The 18,888-nt window shown below is 41.3% G+C and overlaps 1 protein-coding gene across 4 annotated transcripts in view; it reads left to right on the top strand.

The window, feature by feature from the left end:
- The window catches only part of CUBN (cubilin), a 279,652-nt gene that overhangs the window by 103,819 nt on the left and 156,945 nt on the right, over positions 1 to 18,888 (top strand). For all 4 annotated transcript variants that reach the window (XM_043882924.1, XM_043882921.1, XM_043882920.1 and 1 more), the window contains one exon: positions 14,031 to 14,181. In XM_043882924.1, coding sequence (XP_043738859.1) covers positions 14,031 to 14,181 — 151 coding nt within the window. The remainder of the gene's footprint in view (positions 1 to 14,030; positions 14,182 to 18,888) is intronic.

Raw genomic sequence — 18,888 nt, 5'->3', positions numbered from 1 at the left:
CAACATTTTAAATCAGCTATGCTCCAATAAAAACTTAAAAGAATTACAGTAATCAGTGTCTACTCTGTGCCGAGTACTCTCATAGACATCTTCATGATAGCTATTGCTTATCTTCAGGATAGTTTAGCAATTGGGTATCAGTGTGGTCATTTATAGACAGGAGAACTGTAGGCTCTGGAGTCCCCCTGGTTCAAAGCTTGGCTCTTTCTCACTAGTTCTGAGCTTGGGCATAAAATTTATCCTCTCATTTCCTTGGTTTCCTCATGTATTAAATGGAAGGAATACTTGCACCTACTTATAAAGTTGTTATAAGAGTAAATAAAAACAATCTGAGTTCTCCAGAAATGCTCATTGTTCCTCCCCCATGTTCCTTCCTCAGAGAAGGTAGCTCCTGCTTGGCCATTCAGACCCTTCCTCCTACCTTTCAGAGTGTTGTTTCTCCATTTCTTGGAAATGTCATCTCCCTTCCTCATGACCCGTTGGTTATGAGTGGCTGCTCCTCATTCCCAAGGTCTTCTCTCTCAGACACAGCCTGGGTCTGTTTGGCTCCAGAGTTCAGAGTTTGTTCTCTTTCTCTTCCAAGTTCCCTTACTCCACCATCCAGTTCTTGGGAGGACTTTGATTTCTTTTATCCTTTTAAAGAATTTGCATCCTTGCTAATAAGCAGAGTATCCACAGATGTCTGTGTTTGCATCACTGCTCATCACATGAAGACACAGCTGGTTCTGTACAGGTCTCAGAAACAGTGACCTCCGTTACCAAATTTTTTGGTTTAAAGATAAACCACAGTTGGAGACGGCTCCATCTCTGCTCTTTCTGTTGTTCTTGGGGAGTTCCCTGGAATTTGAACAGCTCATGCCAGCCCTCTTCTATCTGCAGACTCTTGTGGATGTTAATAATAAACTAAGATTTAGTAACTCCTCTATTACTCATTCAGCAGAGGATGTGTTGCAGGTGCCCAGGCTCCAGTCATCTTGACACCTGTTCAGTTTGGTATAGTATAAACTCTGGAGCCAGTTGCGTGGGTTTGAACCAGATTTCACCCATAACTAGTCAGGGAATGTTGAGCAAATTATTTAACTTCTAAGTGGCTCACTTTCCCCATCTGTAAAATGGGATAAAAGAGTTTTATATATAAAGAGACAGGCACATAGTAAACACTTAAATAATGTCATATTAGCCTCATCAAACATACCTAACCTTAGTTAGGTTAAATAGGTGACATCTTAAATAGGTGTCATATTTGCCTCAGCAAATATACCTAACTTTAGTTAGGTATAGTGTGCAGCATGCAAGCTATTTCACTTCAGTTGTGTCCAACTCTTTGTGACCCCATGGACTGTAGCCCACCAAGCTCCTCTGTCCATGGGATTTCCCAGGCAAGAATGCTGGACTGGGTTGCCATTCCCTTCTGCAAGGGATTTTCCTGACTTAAGGATTGAACACATGTCTCTTATATCTCTTGCATTGACGGGTGGGTTCTTTACCACTAGCACCACCTAGGAAGTCCAGTTAGGTATAGAGAAATTCCTAAATAGAGAGCATTTAATTCTTTAGGAGCTGAGATATAATTAATGGTTCATTTCTCAAGACATTTAATTTTTTTCTTGTTTTCTGTCTATAGCCTGCTTCACTAATGCATTTTGACAATTCTCACAAAGGATAAATGAGAAAGTCAACATTTTGGTCCACTTATTTCACTCCAAGCTCTATTAAGAAATATAATGAAGAAAATGTCAATTCCATTGACTAACAGGAGTTTTGGGTGTTATCACTGTAACTTAAAAAATTATTTTTATTACTCTCTGTTATCACAGAGAATAAGGACTTTACTGTTTTTTTTTTTTTAAATTTAAGAATTCTTATTTTTAAAACTAATTGCCAATGAAGGAAACAAGAGCAGTTCTTCTTGAGTTGTTGATGCCTTTCAAAATGTTGAATTACTTCTCTATACCTCAGTTTCCAGAGCTCTAAAATGGAGATAACAATACTATCTGCATTATAGGACTGCTGGAATTTTAAAGTAGGTAATACATGGGGCTTCCCTGGTGGTCCAGTGGATGAGAATCTGCCTGCTGATGCAGGGGACACAGGTTTGATCCCTTATCCTGGAAAATCCCACATGGCTCAGAGCAACTAAAGCCTGTCAGCCACAACTACTGGGCATGTGTACCTACAACCCATGCTCCACAACAAGAGCTACCACAATGAGACCCCTGAGCACCACTAGAGAGTAGTCCCTCTCACCACATCTAGAGAAAGCCTATGAGCAGCAACAAAGATCCAGCACCGCCATAAATGAATAAATTTTAAAAATCATATGACCTTAGACAATTATCGCTTCTCAATTCTCTCATTTAATAAGCTTGGAAACTTAACTAGAAGAGTTAAAAGAAAAAACTAAAAAATGAAGACTGGCTCAGTGGGTAAAGAACCTGCCTGTAGGAGATGTCAGAGATAATGGGTTCGATTCCTGGGTTGGGAAGATTCCCTGGAGTAGGGCATGGTAACCCACTCCAGTATTCTTGCCTGGAGAATCCCATGGACAGAGGAGTCTGGGGGGCTACAGTCCATGAGGTCGCAAAGAGTTGGACATGACTGAAGTGATTGAGCCCCCCCAAAATTAGATAATACATGGAAAGGACTTAGAATGATACTCAGCATAGAGTAAGTGCTAATAAATATTATTATTTTTTTAACATAAACCCAATTTTATGGATAATTTGTTGTTCTAAAACATTTTGCGGTAAATGAAAAGCTACAGTATCCAAAACAGCCTTCTGAATGTGACTAGCTTAGATTGGCCCTATGTTGAAAGTAGGGCTTCCCTTCTCTGGCCTCTCAGATTTCCTCCCGAAGCCACAGGGATTGGGTGTTATCTGAATCTAAGAGTAGGGTAGTTAAAATCCCTTTTCTGGCCAAAGAAAAGCAGAGAAGTAGAGGAGATGGTATGTGGTAGCAGCAGCATGTCTGCACCGACTCTATTATCATGGCACCTCCTTAAACACATCCTGGGCAGATGAGTCATGCTTCCTGGAACTGTCTGTTAGAGGAAGTTTGCTTCTAGGATGGCTGGCATGTTGCTTAGAATTCAGAGATAAGCTATTTCAATTCTAAGGACAACCGCTATTCAAAACCACACATAAAAAGTGAAAACAGTGTGTGAAATATTTTAATTGAGGACTCTCTACCAGATAGGAATCTAGCATTGGACAGAGCAGGATCTGGATTCAAAGGAGTTTAGAATGAAGTGTATCCATTGGTTAATTAAGCCAAATACTTTGTACTGTCATTAAGTATAACAAGAAGCATTTTAGAAGACTTTGAAGACTCCATGGTTGCCCAAGTAAAATGTGATTTTTTTAATTACAAATTTAAAAGGAGAGATGTTTATCTCAGTATGACCAAAATCTCTTTCCTTAAAAAATGCTGATCATTTCTCACCATCCCTCACAATGAAGAATTTTCATGTAATTGCATTACTTTGCTGCCGTTAATGAGGCAAACACACTAGGCTTCAAAAGAGAGCCTTTGCTCTCAGATTCAAAAGAAATTGTGTTTTCCCTCTCACTATCCTCTCAAACATGAAGGACAGGATCAGGATATATAATAATCAACCCTACCAATAATTTCCACACTACCTGGAAGCCAGTGAAAATTTCTTTAGATTCTCAAAACTTGAAAGTGCTCTTTGCACACTTCCTTTCCCGGTGGTCCTCAGCTCACTTTGCTCCTCAGACCACAGGCATCAAGTGCATGCATGTAAGGCCCCTTCCACCATCCAGCAGGCACATGGCATGGAGGAGAAGGTGTCGATCAGAAGGCTGAATCCAAAAGTTAGGAGTTGCTGTGAATTTTGACTAATTACACTGATTGACTACTTTTTACAATGAGGAAAGTTTTCCACCTGCAACATTTCAGAATTTTGTCAAAAATGACATATTTTAAAAAAATTTTTTATTAATGGCTGTGCTGGGTCTCTGTCGCTGAAAGCGGGCTCTCTATTTGCAGCCAGCAGGGGCTACTTGCCATTGTAGTCTGCGGTGGCTTCAGTTGTAGAGCAAGGCTCCAGGTGCATAGGCTCAGGAGCTGGAGCTCATGGGCTAGTTGCCCCAGTGCATGTGGGATCGTCCCAGACCAGGGATCAGATGTCCCCTGCATTGGCAGGTGGATTCTTAGCAATTGTGCCGCTGTGCTGTGCTTAGTCGCTCAGTCGTGTCTGACTCTGTGTGACCCCATGGACTGTAGCCCACCAGGCTCCTCTGTCCATGGGATTCTCCAGACCAGAATACTGGAATGGGTTGCCTTTCCCTTCTCCAGGGGGTCTTCCCAACCCAGGGATCAAACTCAGGTCTCCTGCATTGCAGGTGAAATCTTTGCCATCTGAGTCACCAGGGAAACCCAAAAATACTGGAGTGGGTAGCCTATCCCTTCTCCAGGGGATCTTCCCGACCCAGGAATAGAACCGGAGTCTCCTGCATTGCAGGCAGACTCTTAACCAGCTAAGCTACCTGGGAAGCCCCTTAATTATTGTAACACCAAGCAAGTCCAAAAGTGACATCTTTACCCTTCAGTTTTTACATGGACTTGTTTATTGAACAAGCTTTCTTACTTATTGAACAAGCTTTCTTTTCTCCCCGTTCCTCAATTGGAGAAGAGTGTGTGGCTGTGCTCTGGGTCCTTCCAGCTCCAGCTTCTATGGTTTCATGTTGCGCTATAGTTATCTCCCTGTTTCTGAGTCCATCTGTAGCAGATGGTGAGGCTCTTAGGAGGCAGAATAATATTTTTAAACGTTGAATGCATCACAATAGTATAGCTGGCAGAGGAAAGGCTGTGGTTCATGGAACTAAATGTTCATCGTACACACTGGGGAGAACATACTTGACTTTCAAAGCATTTCACATCCCACTGTGGAGGGAATTAGGTGCTTATTGGTCCATCAGTGACTATCAGAATTTATGTTAGTAAGAGCTCTTTAGTCCCTGAACAACTGAAAGGATGCTTTTTTTTAAATACAGAATTAGTCTAATTAATAACAAAAGCCTAGTTATGATTTTACAAAGGAAGCATTAGGGACAAAATATGGTTTTAAATTAATGCTGAAGATTACCTTATATAATAACATTTTAATGGGCTAATTTTCAGGGATAATCTTGAGATACATGAAAAAGATTATAGAGACAGACAGTACAATATTTTTAGTAGACCAGCTGGGTATCTGAGAACCTAAAAGGGTATGAAATTCTGAGCCTGGAAAAATATTACCAATACATATCTACCTTGCTATGTCAATAGGGTCCCAGAGATAATACTTTAAAAAATAAACTTATCTGATCACATAGGAATACAGTCATTGCAGACAGTTTGGAAAATATAGAAAAACCTAGATAAAATAAAAATAGCACAAATTATATCACTACTGATAATATTTGGTGACATTTACTTACTAAAGTCCCTCCCTATTTTATTTTAAAATTCAAAGAGGATCATTTTGTACATACTATTCTTTTTTTTTTTTTTTGCATTTTTAAAACTTTTTATTTTATATTGGAATCCAGCTGATTAACACCATTGTGATGGTTTCAGGTGGACAGTGAAGGACTCAGCCTTATACACATGTATCCATTCTCCCCCCAGCCCCCTTCCATCCAGGCTGCCCGGTAACACTGACTAGAGTGCCCCGTGTAAGGCAGAGGGTTATCCATTTTAAATACAGCAATGTGTACATTGCCAAACTCCCTAATTATCCCTTCCCCCATTCTTCCTCCCTCCATCCTAAGTTCTGTACTATTATTCTTTAATGACTTTTTAAACATGTAACAGTAGCTTGCGAATGTTTCTCCTTGTTATTTATTACACCACATCATTTGCAACATTAAATGTTTCATCATCACAATACAACTACCCATTTTCCTTGAGAAACACTTAGAATCTTTACAAATGTCCACTATTATAAACAGTGCTGAGATAAAATGTCTTTGTAGTTAAACATTTGCATGCATCCATGATTAAACAATGGTTAAAAAAAACAGGCAAACAAACCAACCCAAATCAGCCTTGGTGGCATCTAAAATAAGTAATATGTAGAAAGCAGAAATAAATATCCATGCACTATTTAAGAGAGGACAGCAACTAGCCACCACATGGAAAGGTGACCTTATGGTCTGTATTGGAGTCCAACCTTTAATTCAGAGCGACACAAAATAATTCCAAATGTGGGCTTTCAGTGGGTTTCTTGGTCTCATGCAAAGCTCAGGGTTGTGAGTCACTGTTTAATTTTAGACGGGTACCTCATGCTTCCTGCCCCACCCTACAGCACATGGCGATGGCTTTTCCTGTGCCTGGTGGGAAGGGGGGAGTAGGGGGCGGGCAAGATATGCCTCTGTACCAACTGCACTGTGCCCACCCTTGTGTCCCCTGCTGGAGCCTTCACCCCCACCCCGCCACCCCCCGGGGTGTCACAGAGCCAGCGGTGCTCTGCTTATGCATGTTTATTTAAGCATCTGTCTAGTTTATCTTCCATAACTGGATTGCATTTTTACCACACCACCCCCCTCCCCCGCCTCCCTGCCCAGGCTCTTGCCATCCATAGTGGGGGCCTTTTACCCTCCTAGATGAATCTTGCTTGGCAGTTTCTTCTGTTCTTACAAGAACGTCTCAAAGCCTTTCAGATTTAAAGTAAACTCTGAAAGTTCCAAGTTTATCCAGATTTGCATGTAAACTTGGGCAACAGTGTTCTCAGTAACTGTTCTAACAAAGCAGCTCCCATAGTTCCTGGTACAGTTGATGCTGGGGTGGGGAAAATCTGAAGAGGTGCTCCAAGAATTCAGCAGTTCCTGCTCCTCTCTGGAGCTCCAGTAGCCAAGCAGCCGGAGCTGCAGGCTGGCCAGACGGAAAGTGGGGTGGAGGCTGCAACAGGAAAAAAACACACTTATTTTGCTATCCAGTGGTTGCTCCCTGATCTGTCACCAGGGCAGCCTTGACAGATTGCCCAATGTTCTCTTCGCCACCAGCCCTGTGATGAACCACTACCTCCCTCCACCCACACATTCCACGCTTTCAGACTCCCCCACTGTATGATCTGCACTGAGCTCTGCACCCCACATGGCAGGGATGGCCTCAGTCTACACACAAAACCGGGTTGTCATAGCAACACCCTGCCCGCCATGGCCCTCCATCTCCTCCCAAGTGATTCATTGATTTCTTGCTTCCCTGTCTGGTCTGCCAGGGATGATTTCTGAGAAATATTTTACATGAGTCAGTTCAAATTCTTTCTACCCATCATATTATTTTCTGTCAAAGTTATTTCCGGTAGAGTTTCTTTAGAAGCAATGTTGGTTCCCTTTGCCACTGACCAAGAGTTAGAATAATGTTTGAGTCCATATGCCAGGACTCATACCCAACCTGTTATATGGCTCTTTTGGTTTGCTAGCCACAACAGCCCTGAGACAAGTACCATTAAGAGGCCAAGTTTGCAAAGAACTCTTAGCTTATGGAGGTTAAGTAATTTTCACAAGTTTATGTTCTAAGTGAATTTTAGAGCTAGACTGGACTTTGAGTCTCGAGCCCAACACTGACCATATTCAGCTCAGTTCAGTCGCTCAGTCATGTGTGACTCTTTGCAACCCCAGGGACTGCAACACGCCAGGCTTCCCTGTGTATTCTGGCCACCTCTTCTTAATATCTTCTGCTTCCTCTAGGGCCATACCGTTTCTGTCCTTTATTGTGTACTCTGATGTGTTCCTGCAGTACAATCACTGTCCTGCTCTCAACTGAAATATAATCTTCTACTAGTGACCTTGACTTTTTTTTTTTTTTTTGACCTTGACTTTCAAAAGCCACTCTATGAACTCACTGAGTGTAGTTCTCAGAAATTTAACTATCTTCTTTACATTGACCAGAAGTTTTCTTCTCTAAAAATATTAGGAACTCTCTACTACACCTAGAATTCTCCCTCATAGCAGATGAATTATTTTAACTACATGCTAAACTCTAAAGGATAAAGTTCTTTTGGAGTTTTTAAAGATTTGTAATAGGAAATGGACCAAATTTTTTTTCCAGAAATGTTTGCATATTTTAATGATATCTTCCCAAAGAAGCTCTTGATTTAATTTCTTTATATGAGCTATATTTAATTATTCTTAAAATTTATGCTCCATTATAAAAATTTTTTTCTTCCGGAAAAATTTCAAGTAAATAAAGAAAACAGTACTTAGAAAAGTATGAACTAGCTGCCAATCTGTAATAGAGAGGGCTTCCTTGGTAGCTCAGTGGTAAAGAATCTGCCTGCAATGCAGGAGACCCGGGTTTGATCCCTGGGTTGGGAAGATCCCCTGAAGAAGGGAATGGCAACCCACTCCAGTATTCTTGCCTGGAGCATCCCATGGACAGAGGAGCCTGGCAGGCTAAGTCCATGGGGTCACAAAGAGTCGAACGTGACTGAGCAACTAACACTTCGCTTCACTTCTATGATAGAAAGGGTTGAGTTTTAGTTGTTATTCACTGTCATTCTAAAATGAGTTTAGACTAGAAGTCTGTCTGTACATCCCAAGCTGAGATAGGAGTTAGTTATAATTTCATTCATTAAGATCACAAATTTTCAAAATCATCAAAGACTTTAGCAACAAAGCGGTGCTTGAAAACTACATTTCTTTTCTGAGCATCTTACAGTTCATAAGGTTGATTCACACTGAGGGAGCAGGTGACACTAGCTGACATTCCATCAGGCTTGAGTTCCAGTGATTCATAAAGTACCTACAGAAACCTTAATCTTACAAAAATCTCACTCTGTCAGTGGTGAGTCTTTGGTTTTCTGTCTTCCATTTGTATGCATGAATCCATACTATTTTGGAGTCCACAGATCATTTTATGTTGCAACCATAGTCTGAAATCTCTAATGGTCTCATCAGCCATGCAAGCACCAAATCATCAAACCCACGCAAAGGAAGTAGATAGAAGTTGGTAAATGTGGCTTAGGCAAGAGATTTCCTTCCTCTTTGAGTGTCTTAAGAGTGGTTGAGATATTTCATGCTGGCGTGGAGGGTGGAAGATCTAAAACACAAAAATCCTAAATGAATCTTCTCCTTAAGAGAACAGCTGATAAGATTCTACACAGGAGGTTTTGTACATACACAGATCCACATGTGAAGATACATTAAATGGCAACTTGAAAACATGAGCAGCATTTTAAGTATTAAAAAAAAAACAAACCAACCCAAACCTTTATTTTTTTTTAAATTTATTTATTTATTTATTTTTTCAGTGGGTTTTGTCATACATTGACACGAACCAGCAATAGATTTACACGTATTCCCCATCCCGATCCCCCCTCCCACCTCCCTCTCCACCCGATTCCTCTGGGTCTTCCCAGTGCACCAGGCCCGAGCACTTGTCTCATGCATCCCACCTGGGCTGGTGACCTGTTTCACCATAGATAATATACATGCTGTTCTTTCGCAACATCCCACCCTCATCTCCTCCCACAGAGTTCAAAAGTCTGTTCTGTATTTCTGTGTCTCTTTTTCTGTTTTGCATATAGGGTTGTCGTTACCGTCTTTCTAAATTCCATATATATGTGTTAGTATGCTGTAATGTTCTTTATCTTTCTGGCTTACTTCACTCTGTATAATGGACTCCAGTTTCATCCATCTCATTAGAACTGGTTCAAACGAATTCTTTTTAACGGCTGAGTAATATTCCATGGTGTATATGTGCCACAGCTTCCTTATGCATTCATCTGCTGATGGGCATCTAGGTTGCTTCCATGTCCTGGCTATTATAAACAGTGCTGCGATGAACATTGGGGTGCACGTGTCTCTTTCAGATCTGGTTTCCTCAGTGTGTATGCCCAGAAGTGGGATTGCTGGGTCATATGGCAGTTCTATTTCCAGTTTTTTAAGAAATCTCCACACTGTTCTCCATAGCGGCTGTACTAGTTTGCATTCCCACCAACAGTGTAAGAGGGTTCCCTTTTCTCCCCAGCCTCTCCAGCATTTATTGCTTGTAGACTTTTGGATAGCAGCCATCCTGACTGGTGTGTAATGGTACCTCATTGTGGTTTTGATTTGCATTTCTCTGATAATGAGTGATGTTGAGCATCTTTTCATGTGTTTGTTAGCCATCTGTATGTCTTCCTTGGAGAAATGTCTGTTTAGTTCTTTGGCCCATTTTTTGATTGGGTCATTTATTTTTCTGGAATTGAGCTTCCACGAACTTATGGACACCTTATCTTTGACAAAGGAGGCAAGGATATACAATGGAAAAAAGACAACCTCTTTAACAAGTGGTGCTGGGAAAGCTGGTCAACCACTTGTAAAAGAATGAAACTAGAACACTTTCTAACACCATACACAAAAATAAACTCAAAATGGATTAAAGATCTAAATGTAAGACCAGAAACTATAAAACTCCTAGAGGAGAACATAGGCAAAACACTCTCCGACATAAACCACAGCAAGATCCTCTATGACCCACCTCCCAGAATATTGGAAATAAAAGCAAAACTAAACAAATGGGACCTAATGAAACTTAAAAGCTTTTGCACAACAAAGGAAACTATAAGTAAGGTGAAAAGACAGCCCTCAGATTGGGAGAAAATAATAGCAAATGAAGAAACAGACAAAGGATTAATCTCAAAAATATACAAGCAACTCTTGAAGCTCAATTCCAACCCAAACCTTTAAACACAGTTGTACAAATTTGACCTTCATATTCAAAGTAAGAATGTCAATCTTTTACTTCTTAATTTCTACAAGTTTTCTTTCCATGGACACAAGTCCAACCTCAAATACTGTTCAGAAGGAGTAAATCTTGAAGCTTTCTAAAAGCAGAGGAGCTGGTACCCTTCGCAGGACCGAGCTGCGTGCTGGCCAGTAGTCCCAATGAGTCACAGCTGGAATGTCCTGTGGTTAAGATTCTGCTCTGAAAACAAAATCAGGAGCAGCAGGCACCAACTGGTTTCCATGGTAACCAGTATTTGTGTACTTTGAGAAATGACTGTTCCTTTTTGTGTGGTAAATTTACGCGGGAATGAATTGTTGAGGTGACGTTAGCCATCTGTGTGAGAATAAATAAAAAGCCCCTAATTTAATTAAGTGTAAACCTTAGAAGGATATAAAATTAGGGATATGGGATTTTTCTTCTAGAGAGATTTTGTTCTACACTAATTAATTTATTTGACATTATATTTAAGCATTTTCATCAATGTCTATTTGATGCTTATTTTGATGTATCAGTCTCTCCCCTCCAAAGGCAAAAAGAAACTAATTGTTATTCATCACTGTTCCTCTCAAACCCCCTCCCTTTGCCCCCACCCCCCAATTCCATTCACAGTGTGTTATTTAAGAACCACTGGGATTCAGGGGCTCTCCTTCAATGAAGTAATCCCATCCGGAAGGAAGAAAAAAAAATCCCCTCCAAGTCATGTGAAAATGTCACATTTCTTAACCTTGCGGAGCTAGGAGGCGAAAACACTACACTGATTCTGACCTTGAAGAATCTCAAATACGGTTCCTAACAACGTCACCTAGTGTTTCAGAAGATCCGTGAAGTTCAGGGTGACTGTGGTCCTAGAGAAATCTTACCTCGTTTTGCTGGATAAAGATGAAGTAATTAAAGTTTTGGTCACTGCACTAAAAGTTCAAAATGAGTCTTTTGGAGTGGAGAACAGTGGAGTGTTTTCTGGCTTATCATGCCTCGGCTTGGGAACAGCATGTTTATTTTTGTATTAATTAGTTTTGAATTGGAATTCATATACTAGGTTTAATAAAAGAACTCTGTGGCTGAAATAAATACCCTACAGTGAAGCAGCAGTTTAGGAGTAAACAGGTTGCAACACAGACTCCTCCCCTACCTCCACCTCCTGCAGTGGATGGAGGGGTCGAGATGGGAGGTGAAGGGCTGTTTTTGTTTCCTCTTCTTTTTATGTGGCTTTCTTCTTTCTCTCATTTTTACCCCCTCTTTTGACTTCTGTCAATCATCTACAACCTTAGAAGCTTGATCATAAATACACATATTCAAAGCAGCAGTATTTAAAAAATTAAAAGGAAGATGAAGGGATAAGACTGAAAGATAAACCCCATCTTTATCATTTGTATAAAATGCTTAGGTTTGTACCTAAGGGTGAGTGAGTGAGTGAGTGCAATTGTGGGGGAAGTGGTTGCAATTCTTCACTTAAGCTATATCGGGAATCTGCCCTGGACAAAGCCCTATGCTGGGCTTTGTGGGGATTTGAAAGGTGATCTGGGGTCTACAGAAACTTGAAATCAGTAGGGGAGACGGGCACACATCTCTATCACCAGAATGTGATGATTTCCACAAAGAAGCACAAATGAAAAGCTTAGGGATTTCAAAGGAAAGCTCATTTATGACTGTCTACAGGGATTAGGGAAGGCTTCATGGAGGGGATTTGTAGAATTTGATTATGAAGTTTTCTATGCTTGGGTCAATATGTTTCAAACGGTATTTTCTATCATAACATTTCAGCTAATAAAAATAATTTTGTCAGTATGGAATTTGTCGAATCCAGATGCTACATTTACATACAAATACATACAATTACACATACACTCACACAGACATGCACATGTGTGTACTCTCCAAGGGAAGAATAAAGCAAGCCCGTGATCAGACATTTTCCGTTTTATTGTAACAGGCAGCACATCGCAAGGGTAAGTGGAACAAAGTGTTTAATGTGGACACTAGGGGATGAAAAGAAAATACAATGTTCTGAGTCCTAAGGAAGCAAATCTTTGTGGATTATCATTATTTTTTCCTGATTGAAGAGAGAGAGATGGCAGAAAGTTTTTTTATTTTTTAGTTTGGAGATGTATCTAATGAAATTAAGCAGATAAAGTGTACACAACAGAGTATATGAACACCTCAGTGGGAAAATGGGCAAAGACCTCAGCAGAAAAGTTCCAAAAGAAGAAAAAGAAATGCATAAGAATCATGAAAAAAGTCCCAATCCCGAAGTTAACAAATTCAGACAACTACAAACAGAAAACAAATTTGCACTATTAGCCCCAATTTTAATAATAATTTTAGTCAAAATTGCCAAAGTTGTACTGCAAGAAATATTTCCATAAACTTCTGGTGGGAGAATAAATTTGTGTAAAATTTCTGGTGAGAAATTTAATAATACATATTTAGAGCCATGAAAGATCCTGTTCTTTTGATTCACTCCCTTTAGAGGAATCTTTCCTAAAAGAAATTTAAACTATCAAACAAAGATTTATATTTATTTGCCCTCAAATTGGAAATATCTTAAGTGAACAATTGGAGAAGAAAATGGCAACCCACTCCAGTATTCTGGCCGGGGAAATCCCATGGGCCCGGCAAGAATACTGGAGTGGGTTGCCATTTAGCCTGATAGGCTAAAGTCCATGGGGTTGCAAATAGTCCGAGGTGACCAAGCAAGTAGCACTATCTAAGTGAACAATAGCAGAATTGTAATGTAAATACAGCATATTAGCGGTATGTATGCCACTCTTAAAAATGTTTACATAGCCTATTTAGTGACAACCTTAGTGAAAAACGGGGAACACAATTAAATGTGTAGCCCAAATTGATACACACATATTCACACATTTCCTTGCACACAGATGTACATGTATATATACAAACAAATGAAAAAAATGTTGGTAAGAGAAGCTTCTGGTACTAACAAAATATTAACAATGGTTCACTTTCAGTGGGATTAATTTTTGTTATTTTCCTTTCAGAACTTTCTAAACTGTCTGATTGTTTATGGTTAGTATTTATTTTTAAAACTTACAGTTGTAATACTGTTATTCATCTAGCATCTCTTACATGTGATTCATATGTGAACCTATCTCATCCAGGCCAGCATTTCTGTCTTCTGTGCCTGGATTATACCTTGGAGGGACCTCTCTCTGCATATAATTATCTATTTTTAATTCCTGGACTCAGCCCACCTCAGTAGATTGACCCTTAACTTTTGAACCAAGAAACAGCTTTAGCTGCATGCGTGGACTTTGCTCTTCAGGCTGCTGTTTTCTCTCTGATTTCAGCTCTATGATGGCCCACAGCGGATGAAGCGCTTCTGTGGAACAGACGTTCCACCTTCAGGGAGCACCACTGGCTCCACGTTTCATGTGCTGTTTTATACGGATGGAGTTGGTCACCAAGAGAAAGGATTTCAGATGCAGTGGTTCATCCAAGGTAAGCTGCCCCCCCAACCCCCTGCTGATCTCAGTCATATTTGGTAGTTGCTCTTTGACCAAGCATCGTTCCCTTTTCAATTCCACGTTTGAAAACAATTCCATCCACCAAAAGTGGAACATGAATGGTGCCAGGCTTCAGAAAGTTTACTCAGACATTGGTGGCTCTTGGAGAATGGAATCCTCTTGGGGTTAAGACAGGAAGTGAAGTCCAAGTGGACAGGATTTGGGTATCCGCTTTAGGAGGTGGGAGCATCAGGAAGTTTCAAGGGGTGAAGACCTGAACCTCGTTGTGGCAAGTAGACCACAGGGCGCGATGGAGTCTCTCAGGAGAGTGCAGCAGAATGAGATTTAAGACTCACCTTGACACTGATCAGAGAAGGAGTGACAGGGAAAGGAAGGAAGGAGTGAGAGCCAGAGAGAGTAGGCGGGTGAGGGGGAGGATTGGGCTGTGAGGGGACCGAGCAGGAAGCCTGAGCCTCTGATGCCCCAAGCCAAGGACAGGCCATGTGCTTGAGGAGGGCACCTGAGAGCCTCCTGCAAGCTGGCGGTTCTGAAAGCTGGCAGGCATCATCACTCCTGTGAAGATGCAAATTTGTTTTAGACACAAGTTCTGAAACTTCTAGACTAAGCTCATGTGACCCAGTGAAGAGGGAGAGGTCCTCAGGGCAGTGCTTCTCAGAACGTGGTCCCCCAAGGCAGTGTCTCGTAGGATCTGCGAGAAATATCGACCCATCCCGCAGATGCTGAATAACAGACTATGAGGGAAACCCAATAGTCTATGTCTTAACTAGTGTCCCTGGTGAGTACATTGGAGGACCACAGTCCTAGAGTGACCCAGACCTGAAAATGTAGTCCTTGTGATTATTTCATGAGCAGTTCTCAGCCAAGGGCATAGGGCTCCCTTGTATGATTCAGTCAATCTGAGAGAGAAGTAGAGTGGCCCTGTTACGCTGGGGATCACACACAGACATCCTAAGCTGTGGTCCCACTGTCATAAACAGTGTGAGCCCAGATTGAGAGCACCCAAAGGTGTGTTGAGGGTTTTTAACATCATGGAGCATTAATTATATGCTCCGCAACACTCAGTTCAGTTCAGTTCAGTCGCTCATTCGTGTCCGTCTCTGCGACCCCATGGACTCCAGCACGCCGAGCTTCCCTGTCCATCACCAACTCCCGGAGCTTGCTCAAACTCATGTCCATTAAGTCGGTGATACCACCCAACCATCTCATCCTCTGTCATCCCTTTCTCCTCCTGCCTTCAATCTTTCCAAGCATCAGGGGCTTTTAGAACTCAAGAACTGTGTCAGTTCTTAGCATCATGTGGTCAAAGTATTGGAGTTTCAGCTTCAACATCAGTCCTTCCAATGAATATTCAGGACTGATTTCCTTTAGGATTGACTGGTTGGCTTTCCTTGCAGTCCAAGGGACTTTCAAGAGTCTTCTCCAAAACCACAGTTCAAAAGCATCAATTCTTCTGTGCTCAGCTTTCTTTGGAGTGCAACTCTCACATCCATACATGACTACTGGGAAATCCAGAGCTTTGACTAGATGAACCTTTGTTGGCAATTAATGTCTGCTTTTTAATATGCTGTCTAGGTTGGTCATAACTTTTCTTCCAAGGAGCAAGCGTCTTTTAATTTCATGGCTGCAGTCACCATCTACAGTGATTTTGGAGCCGAAGAAAATAAAGTCTGTCACTGTTTCCATTGTTTCCCCATCTGTTTGCCATGAGGTGATAGGACTGGATGCCATGATCTTAAGTTTTTTGAATGTTGAGTTTTAAGCCAATATTTTCACTCTCCTCTTCACTTTCATCAAGAGGCTCTTTAATTCTTTGCTTTCTGCCATAAGGATGGTGTCATCTGTGTATTTGAGGTTACTGATATTTCTCCTGGCAATCTTGATTCCAGCTTGTGCTTCATCCAGCCCAGCATTTTGCATGATGTACTCTGAATATAAGTTAAAGAAAAAAAGAAAGAAAGAAAGTGAAGTCACTCAGTCGTGTCCGACTCTTTGGGACCCCATGGACTATTGCCTACCAGGCTCCTCCATCCATGGGATTTTCCAGGCAAGAGTACTGGAGTGGGTTGCCATTTCCTTCTCCAGGGGATCTTCCTGACCCAGGGATTGAACCCAGGTCTCCTGCATTGGAGGCAGACGATTTACAGTCTGAGCCACCAGTGGAGAGTAAGTTAAATAAGCAAGGTGACAATATAAGCCTTGACAAACTCCTTTCCCAATTTGGAACCAGTCCATTGTTCCACATCTGGTTCTAACTATTGCTTCTTGACCTGCATGCAAATTTCTCAGGAGGCAGCTAAGATGATCTGGTATCCCATCTCTTTAAGGATTTTCCAGTTTGTTGTGATCCACACAGTCAAAGGCTTTGGTGTAGTCCATAAAGCAGAAGTAAGTGTTTTTCTGGAATTCTCTTGCTTTTTCGATCATCCATCGGATGTTGGCAACCCATCCTTTGCCTTTTCTAATCCAGCTTGAGCATCTGGAAGTTTACAGTTCACGTACTGTTGAAGCCTTGCTTGGAAATTTTGAGTATTACTTTGCTAGTGTGTGAGATGAGTGCAATTGTGCGGTAGTTTGAGCATTCTTTAGCATTGCCTTTCTTTGCGATTGGAATGAAACTGACCCTTTCCAGTCCTGTGGCCACTGCTGAGTTTTCCAAATTTGCTGGCATATCGAGTACAGTACTTTAACAGCATCATCTTTTAGGATTTGAAATAGCTCAGCTGGAATTCTATCACCTCCACTAGCTTTGTTTGTAGTGATGCTTTCAAAGGCCCACTTGACTCTGCATTCCAGAATGTCTGGCTCTAGGGGAGTGATCACACCATTGTGTTTATCTGGGTCATGAAGATCTTTTTTATATAGTTTTTATAGTTCTTCTGTGTATTCTGGCCACCTCTTCTTAATATCTTCTGCTTATATTAGGTCCATACCATTTCACACACAACTGAAGATCTCTATTATATACTCAAGAGTGTAAGGTGTTCTGTTATTGTGAACTGGAGATTGAGATAAGAATGGGAGTTTTGGGGCTTCCCTAGTGGCTCAGGTGATAAAAAATTCGCCTGCAATGCAGGAGTCCCAGGTTCGACCCCTGGGTCAGGAAGATCCCCTGCAGAAAGGAATGCCAACCCACTCCACTCTTCTTGCCTGGAGAATTCCATGGAGAGAGGAGCCTGGTGGGTTACAGTCCATGGGATTGCAAAGAGTCAGACGTGACTGAGTGACTAACACACAAACACACATGGGTCAGTATTTTAAAATATTTGATGGTAAGCCACAGTATAATTGAAATATAGATTATGAATTCCCAAGCACATGAGCTGTGATAATTAAGCTTGTGAAAGTTCTGCATTGTCCTCTTCCTCAAGATTTAACCTTGGAATGTCAATTTTTTTGATCTATTAAATGAAGGGCCTGAATTGATGCATCTTTGTAGTACAGTCCATCTTTAGTATTCTGTGATTCAGAAATAGGGTGACTCAAATGCCTAACTCAAAGGGATCTAGAGACAGTGTGGAAATACCTAGAAGAAATATGGAAAATCTTGGAACATGACCCAGATTTTTCAAGGACAAGGGGTATTTTCCAGAACAGTGTTTCTCAAACTTCCTTGTGGATATGCATCACTGGAGATCTTGCTAAGAAACAGATTCTGATGTACGTGCTGAGGTAAGGCCCATGAATCTGCAGTTTTGAGAAGTTCATAGGTGATGCTGATGGGATATCTCTGTAGACCATACTTGGAAAGTTTTCTCTTCTTTAATCTCTGAAGCAGTCTCTGAAGCAGTGAGGTTCTTCCTCACTGGGGCCCCAGCTCTTATCCTTCCAACACTGAGGCAGAAAGTGGAAAGTAAGAAGTGCCACTCACAAGGCTCAGGGATACGGTCCTCAGCCCGAGATACGTGGCATTGGGATTACCTGGAAGTTTTCCTGAGCACCAGTGCATGGGTTCCAATATGCAGTGATGGGATTCCATTGATCTGCAGTGGGACCTTGACTATCCTTAATTATCAAAAGCTCCCTAAGGAATTCTGCCATGCAACTAGGATGGACAATTTTAGGAGCAGTAATTTGTTTTGCTGGCAATATCCTTTTCTTCAGTAGACTGCTTCCTCTCCCCTCCTGGCTGTTATAGCCATACCAGCCCAGGGCCACACTAAGGAGTGTGACTTCATGGTCATTATTGGCTCCACTGCATAACTACATCACTAAGACCACACCAAGGAAGATGATTTAATGGATAACTTTGGGTACACTGGATGACTGTGTCATGGGTTCCTCCAGTCAGTGTCCTAGGCATGGCTGAATCCTCTCCTGAAAGCTTTGGGTTTTGGTTGGGAAAAGCTTTTTCTTCCAGGTCCATTTGGAACCTGTCTTCATTTGGGAGAGTCAAAGACAGCCTCTGTCTGTTCTCTTTTCCTGTTTATTTTTTCAAAACTTACTCCCAATGGCTGAAAACTTGCTAGGCTTGGAATCAGAGTTCGGCAGTATTTCGTAAAGCAATATTCTGCCAGATGGGACCAGAACTGAACAATTTTTTTCTAAACTCTGTGTTGCCCACTAGATATAAATTATGCTTGGGAAGAACTTTCTAGAAGGGGAACTGTTAGTGATATAGTTCTGTGCAAAATTAACTGTCATATTCAGTAGCTACACAGCCCTGAGTTTATACTCTGCATCT

The sequence above is a fragment of the Cervus elaphus genome, chromosome 23 (genome assembly GCF_910594005.1).
Source record: "Cervus elaphus chromosome 23, mCerEla1.1, whole genome shotgun sequence".
Lineage (NCBI taxonomy): Eukaryota > Metazoa > Chordata > Mammalia > Artiodactyla > Cervidae > Cervus > Cervus elaphus.
The sequence above is the reverse complement of the archived record's forward strand: the minus strand, read 5'-3'. Positions and strand labels throughout refer to the sequence as shown.